The sequence below is a fragment of the Corvus hawaiiensis genome, chromosome Z (genome assembly GCF_020740725.1).
Source record: "Corvus hawaiiensis isolate bCorHaw1 chromosome Z, bCorHaw1.pri.cur, whole genome shotgun sequence".
Taxonomy (NCBI): domain Eukaryota; kingdom Metazoa; phylum Chordata; class Aves; order Passeriformes; family Corvidae; genus Corvus; species Corvus hawaiiensis.
In genome coordinates, this window is record NC_063255.1 from 39,234,582 (window position 1) to 39,242,477 (window position 7,896).

General features: G+C 50.2%; 1 protein-coding gene across 1 annotated transcript; it reads left to right on the forward strand.

Moving 5' to 3' along the window:
• Positions 1 to 4,152: 4,152 nt before the first annotated feature.
• GAS1 (growth arrest specific 1) lies at positions 4,153 to 6,777 on the forward strand. The gene has a single exon (XM_048292300.1). It carries the CDS (start codon positions 4,153 to 4,155, stop codon positions 5,134 to 5,136), a length of 984 nt encoding a protein of 327 aa, XP_048148257.1. The 3' UTR covers positions 5,137 to 6,777.
• The last annotated feature ends 1,119 nt before the right edge of the window (positions 6,778 to 7,896 follow it).

Here is a 7,896-nt window from a genome sequence, read left to right on the forward strand (position 1 = left end):
ATATTTAAGATATTACCAGATGCACATACTGAAATTGTATCAGCAAATTAATTCCCAGTACACCTGCCAGAAATTTTTAATAGCAGTTGTAAATCTCTTAAAATGCAGGGAAAAAAAAAATCAATATAAGCCAATTAAAAATGTGCTTAAAAATAATTTGCAAGGAATTAACCACATATACTGGCCATGTTTTTTCAGTTACAAATGAATGTGAACTACTAAATTTTAAGGTCAGCTGGTACTGTGTCTGCTTGATTTTCTTATTTTCTAAACACTCTCAATGTAAAATAGGTCAAAGAAAGAGCTAAAGAGAACATGATTTGGAAAGGAGATCCATTAGGAAAAGGCGTGAAACTAAAAAGGGGGGAAAAACATCAGGATTAGACAAAAAGACACGCAGGAGTCTTTCCAATAAATCCAGATTATATACACACTGGCTTTTCTGGCTGCCAAAATGACCCCTAGTGCTGGAAGACAATTACTCTACAGTAATTTGGAGTGCTGGTGTGAAGAACTAAATTAATTGCTGAGACAGGAAAGGATGGCATAGAAAAACCTAGGAAGTGTGGGCATTCAGAAAGCTACCAGATCTTACTCTACTGTCAAGTCATGGAATGTATTGTCCCAATTTGGTGCTTTGTGAAACAGAGCAAGATCTGCCTTCCACATTACTTTCATAACTACTCTGAAAATTGAAAAGCTGAATTTGACAATATCGCTCTAGTTGTCACAAAACCTAGATCAAAGTAAGGCCAGATAATTATTTCCCAAGGTTTAGTTCCACACAAGAAAAGATTTCTTTCCTCCAACAGGACACTGTGAGCCCCAAAGTCCTCACCCAAAATCATAGTTACAAATACAGATAGAATTCAAATGCTCATTAAATAAAGACAGGACAGAAATATGTTTTAAACCATTTTAAGAAGTTTAATTTATTGACAATATATAATCCTAAATGTAGATGATCATATTCTAGATGGCTAGAAGGTGTGGTAATTGAAGAACCCACCTATTTTCTGTTACAATTTTTGTCAGTTGTATGTTACCAAAGACAATTCCAAACTTCAAAGTCAACATTTCCATTATTATTATCACTGTATAAAATATTCATTTATCTAAAAACTGTATGTGAAAATTTCTGCCTACGAAAAATGCAATGTTTCATGCCATGCCCTGCCGTTCAATGAAAAGTCCAGACAGAGAAGTCCGTCAGCACTAGTGGGACTAGGCACACAGGCAGCACCACCGCAGCCTCTTCCCAGCCATGCAAGAATGCAAGGCCAGCAGTGAAGGCTCCTCTACTCCCCCTCCTGGGAGGCCCGAAGCTCAGCTGCTGCCTTTCCTCACAGAGTAAACAGCCTGCTTTCTGCTCCAGAAATGAAGCACAGCCGAGCTGGATGGATTTTGCAAATGAAGGCAGGAGCTGGGATGGGGCAGAGCTCATCACCCAGCTGTCCCTAGAAGGCAGCCCCATTGGGACAGATAGCCACTCCTCTCTCCCGTGCTGGGGAAGCTCAGGAGGCATGATCCTGCTCCATTGCAACCCCCTCTCTCAGACTCTCTTATGTCTGGAATATCCCAGCATCCAGGCCCTCCTCCCTCCATTTTCCCTAGGAAGCAGTCAGTGAAGCAGTACTTTGAACAGCACCTGCAATGTCATCTCCAACTGAGACACCCCAAACCAGGTGATTTCCACCAATAACAGTGGTATGATCAGAGAACAGGGCAACGAAGTAACGAATGAACAATCCCAGTGTAGATAGCAATGTGCATTTACTGCAACCTGTCTGAATGGCATCTGGTATTTTTAATACCGCTATTCAAAAAGAATTAAAAGAAACAGCTGTAAACTAGGTGGATGGAGGCAGGGTTTCTAAACGCAGCTTTTGCAGATTTAAAAACACAGCTTTTACACAAGAATAGGAAAAACTATACTGAAGGAGAAATTCAAGCAGCTTGTAAAACTGATGACAATGGAGCAAGCCCTTACGAATGCTTCTCAACCCATCAATCATACTAACTCCCAGTCACACCACACCACCATTCCACAGTCTACGCACTTTCAGACAGACATGATTCCACACCACGTGGAATTCCAAGATCCCCGAGTTTCCGGAAAATAGATTTTGTCCCAATTTCTGTGACAGATGGAGTTGATAGTCTCAGGACGAAAAAAGCGCCAGTTTTGACAGGCAGCAGATACCGATGCCCCTTGTGGTTGGAGACGATGTTGCTCTGGAATTAAGGTAGCACTGAACGAAAGGCAATGGGGAAATTCACCACTACTTACTTTGTTATGCTCCTCTCCTTGTGCCTTAGTATTTTTGTTTCCACTTCCTTATAAGTAAGCAAAACGAACGGAAAGTGTAACAAGAAGGCAGGACTTCAGCAAGGCATTGTGCTTTCAATTAAAACTCTTAACAGATTTTAAAAAACTTTTTACTAATTAGCAGATCAAGTATGAAAGGACTATACTGGGATGTACTGCATTTTTGCCAACAGGCACCCTCGTAAGTCAGTGTCTTAAAACCGTGCACAAAAACCTCAGGCGAGAAGCTGAGCTGAATGACTTTAAAATCGGTGGGGTATGCGGCAAGTGGAAATTTGTAGTACTGAAGGTACAGCAAAGGAATACTTACATGGTCGCACTACACCACTAGTAGTTAGCTTTGCTCTCCCGGAGCGTAGTACCACACTGAAACCAGGACCTCTGTTTCTATTTCAGCAAGAACAAAGTCGGTCCCATTTTGAGCCTGATCCTCCCTACCTTTCTGGTAGCGGCTCTGCCCTCATTTGGAACACTGGGAAGTTTGGGTACACGCATCGCCCGAGCTACAGAACTTGGTTTTGCCCCTCTTGTTGTAGGAGCAGGACCAGTGTCAGAGACACATGCCTGCAACATCGGCGCGGAGAGCCATGCCGCCAGCCCCCGGCGCGGTGCTGCCGAGCACCCCGCGGCCGCCGCCGCCCGGCTCCGCCACCGCCCGGCCGGTCCCGCAGCACCGGCCCGCGCCGCCGCCACTGAGCGCCTCACGTCCGGCCGCCGCGCCGCCTTAACGGGAGGAGGGGCTCCTCGGGGGGCTGTCACTCTACTTAAGCCTTTCCTTTCAAGCTTTGAATGTGAGCTGCCCTCCGGCCCCCCTCTCTCCTTCCCTCCCTCCAGCACATCGTAAAGCGACGGAGGGGGAAAAAAAAAAAAAAAAAAGGTTTCAACAACAGGGTGGGCCAATGGCAAGTGGCGGGGCAGGGAAAGGGGGCCGAGCGAAGGGAGAAAAAAGTGGAGAAAGGGAGAAAGAGAGCGAGAGAGCGCAGGCTGGGGGGGTTGTGTAAAAGAAGAAGCGTTGCTAATTTTTTTTGTTTGTTTGCTTTTCCATGCATGCATAATGAAGCCTAATCAGAGCACGTTGCTGCTGCTCGGAGGGCACTTTCGTATTTAAAGCCTTGCAAGGAAAAAAAGATCCACAGACGGATCCACAAGCTTGCACGGCTTGTTGACAACAGAAGCAGCATCAGTCGCCCAGAGAAAGAGACCGCGAAGGCTGCCTCTTCTCCTTTCCCCGTGCTCTCGTCTTGGTAGTGGGGAAAGACGTTTCTTCTCCGCGCCACCCGAAAGCGTGATCCGTACCGAGAGGGAGTGAGCGGAGCCGGGACTGTGAATGGGATCGGAGCGGCTGGCATGTACAGAGATGCTGCGAGCGGAGAGTTAAAAGCTCCCGAGGAGGCAGCAGCAGCAGCTGGGCATTTATTTTGTGGGGGGGGGAAAAAAAAGAGAGAGAGACGGAACTGCATGAAGAGCAGGACAGCACCATGAGCTCTCCCGGCGCAGCCTGCGATTCCCCGAGCGCACTCCAGATCCGCTGTCGTCCGAGCCCCTATTTGCACTGACTCCCCGCACCTCTCCGGGCGCCTTCGCGGGACACGGGAAGGCCCCCGGGCGTCTGCTTCGTACCGCGACCCCGCCGACTTCAGCTCCCGGGGGCTGGAGGGCCCCGGGCCCGGCGCGCATGGATTGATGCGAGGAGACCTCATGCACACGGCCGGCGGGAGTTTCGGAAACTTTTCCACGGGCGGCAGCTCCTTCTCCTCCTCCTCCTCGTCTACCAACGCGTCTTCCCAGCTCGCCCGCGGCTGCAGCCGCTACTCCCGTCCGCGATGGTGGCCCGCTTGCTCGCTCGGCATGGAGGCGGCGGCGGCGGGCGGCGCTGGCCGCGGGCGGCCGCCTGGCTGTGGTTGGCGGCGGCGCTGGGCGCCGTGTGGCCACCTCGGGGCTCACTGGTGCAGGGCCGGCGGCTGATCTGCTGGCAGGCGGTGTTGCAGTGTCAGGGGGAGCCCGAGTGCAGCTACGCGTACAACCAGTACGCCGAGGCGTGTGCCCCGGTGCTCCTGCAGCAGCAGCCGTCGGCGGCGGGCGGCGGGGACGGCCCGGCGGGCGCTGCAGGCGCGCCCGCCTCCTCCAGGCGGCGGTGCCCCAGCCACTGCATCGCGGCGCTCATCCAGCTCAACCACACCCGGCGCGGCCCGGCGCTGGAGGACTGCGACTGCGCGCAGGACGAGAACTGCCGCGCCACCAAGCGCGCCATCGAGCCCTGCCTGCCCCGCACCACCAGCCCCGCGGGCGGCGGCCCCGGCGGCCCCGGCCCCGGCGGCCCCGGCGTCATGGGCTGCACGGAGGCGCGGCGGCGCTGCGACTGGGACAGCCGCTGCAGCCTGGCGCTGAACCGCTACATGACATACTGCGGGAAGCTGTTCAACGGGCTGCGCTGCACGCCCGAGTGCCGCGCCGTCATCGAGGACATGTTGGCCGTGCCCAAGGCCGTGCTGCTCAACGACTGCGTCTGCGACGGGCTGGAGCGGCCCATCTGCGAGTCGGTCAAGGAGAACATGGCCCGCCTCTGCTTCGGCGCCGACATGGGCGGCAACGGCGCGGGCAGCAGCGGCGGCTCGGACGGAGGCCTGGAGGAGTACTACGACGAGGACTACGAGGAGGAGCCGAGCCAGAAGGGGAGGGACGACGCGGAGGACAATGCGGGCGCCGAGCCCGGCTTCCCCGTGCAGGCGGATAACGCCGGCCGGCCCGCCGGGGCGGCCGGGGCGCTGCTCGCCTCCATCTTGGTGTCGCTGCTGCCGCGGCTCTAGCATCCCTCCCTTCCCGCACCCTTCCCTTCCCGCTTCCCATTACTGATTCCCTCTATCACTGCCTGCATCCCCTTCGCCGGGCCGGGCCGGGCCGGGCCAGGCCCCCCGCGCCGAGCCGCCGCGGGCCTCTAGTCGAGCCCTCCCGCGGCGGCCGGGGATCCGGCCGGCGGGGCCCCTCGGCGCGGAGCGGCTTTAAACGCTCCGGCCGTGGATTCCCCGGCCCATCGCCCCGGCGCCCCGTCCCCTCGCGTCCCTCCCTGTGTCTCCGCTGCTGCCCGCAGCCCCGGCCGACCCCTTCTCCCGGCCCGGCGCTGCGAACCGGCCGCTGGAGCGGTGGCCGGAGCGCAGGGGCCGCTCGTGTTTCGGGTGTTGGTCTCGAGTGTGCACTATGCAATTGCTGCCACCCTGCCTTCGTGTTGCCAGCGAGCAGAGCGGCTGACAGAAACTGCGGGCGAGGCCGCCAGCCGCCCCCCGGACAAACCGGGAGTCATGGCATGCTGGTACTGGGGGTCTTTTAAGCGTTTTGACATGAAGGTTAGTAAGAGGTGAGCAACCCAAACTTGCTGCCAAAGCGTTGCCGTACTAGTTAGTCAGCAACTTGATTATCATTAGCCGCGTCTCGCTCTTCGTGATGCAGTGGTGCCCGAAAGGGGCTTATGCCGCATCTGCCATTAATTAAATTTAGGGAAATAGCAGACTGAATAAATTCGGTGGTTTACAGCACTCCCTCTTGCACACACATATTCCCTATAACAAAAGCGTGCCAGCAGCTGTCTCTTCCTCTGTAACCTAGCGACATTAAAAAAAAAATTGTTTCGGAGTTGTTGGCTATACTGAACAATGCAACTTTTGTTTTAAAAGAGCTCTGCACTGCCATCTTTGAAAGACACTTTTGAACTCGAGAACATGTATGTACAAATATCCTGAAAAGTTTTATTGCCTCGTCATATCAGGGTGCTGACCTCTGGTAAATCTTATATTAAAAAAGTATTTAAAACTGGGATTTGTTACCAGTCGCTCTTCATTGTATATAGAATTTTATAAATTGTATGCTTTGGGGATAATTTATTTAAAAAAATAATAAAAAGTTTTAATTCCACATCCTATTTGCCAGGTAGCTGCATTTGCTGTTTGTTTCTGGAAAGGTACAGATTTCACTTTATGTTTAAAGGGATACCAGCAACTGTGATTAAGTGAAGTATTCTCTAGAACATCAAATGTACAGTGTATTTTACAGATTGAAAGTTAACTTTCTTATTTGGAAAGACTTTATGAACGTTTTAGAATTGTATAAACACGTTTCTGAGCTGCCTTAAACCTTGTATTTTTTATAGAAGGCATAAAAAAGGCCTGTCTTTTAAATATGTATGGCTTTTTGTATTTTCTAAACCTGTAAATTAGTAAAGAAAGAGCTTTAAATAATGGATACAGTGAAATTGTTTTCCAGGGACGAACTCTCAGCACCTGAGATGTGGGGGTGGGGGAAGAGAGGCGGGGATCAAACCACAGAATAACAAACCAAAAAACAGTCAAAAAACAAATATCTGTGTCTGCCTGTAATACTTCACATAGATGTAAATTACTGCTATTCTTACTTTAATGGATAATTACATGCAAGAAGTAAATACAGCTTTGAAAGTACTTCTTTAAATGAGTGGTTGATTTTATAACGCGTTGGCATGGTAACTTGCCAGTGCCAGAAGAGAGTAAAGCAATTCAAGGACGCTGCTCCTGTATATATACATGTAGAATTACTAGTGCATCACACTTTCTTCGTGCGGGCACGCTGCTCTCACTGGCACTTGTAGAAATGCTCTTAGGCGTGCAAACAAGTAAGTGGTGAGAAATACATCACACAGAGGTGGCAAGCGTTTCGAACAAGGCTTCGCTTCACACGGGCAGGGGCGCACGCATCAAGGCAGCTGCAACAAAACGCGAAGTTTGCTATTCAGTCTGCCTTCTCCCACAACGAAGAATGCAAAAGTAAACATGCTGAAGGGATCAGCAATTACTAGATCTTGTAATACTGTGCTTAGGATTTGCTTTGCATCGTGCTGAAGCCTGGTTTGCTGCCAGAGCTACTGATCTACACTCAAAACGCCCTTAGATAAATAATTACACTCTTAAGCTGTGTCGAGTGCTGATACACTTGACCTTGTAAATAGAAATGTTTGCAGTAGGAATAAACTCCAGCACTGGAAAATCTTTTAAACATTAACACAAAAGAGAGAGCTCAGTCCTCTAGGGATTTGAGTTTGGACTGCGTCAAGCTAGGCACTCACAAAAAAAAAAAGAGAAAAAAAGAAAAAAGGGAAAAAGTTTATTTATCTTCTATTCACGGTGTTTATTTAAAGCTTTTCGTTTTAAAGGCTGTAATTGGAAAGCAAGTCAGACGTTTAAAAGCTACCACAAATAAACTTTGACTGAGGGGGCAACAGATTAGCAAGATAGTGTCTTTTTCATCTTACCAGATCGTGACAGAGCGCAAATCCACATCTGTCTGTTGTATAAATCAACAAAATTAGAAATCCCTGCTTCTGGGTTAGTTATTTCAATAACAGATTATTTTATTATTTCTCTAGGGTGTGAATTTGATTACGTTGCCCAGCAATAAACGCGCACAAGTGCACGTGCACACACATAAACCAGCCCCGAATAGTTATGATACCAAACAAGTGTATGACTGTGATGTGCGGCTATGATCTGAAGTTTGTTTTTAAAGTCATCTGAACGGTTGAGTAAGCTTATTGTTAAAACAAA

Bases quoted from the DNA above. Each gene is read 5' to 3' on its own strand.
- GAS1 (XM_048292300.1), top strand. From the start codon at position 4,153: ATGGTGGCCCGCTTGCTCGCTCGGCATGGAGGCGGCGGCGGCGGGCGG.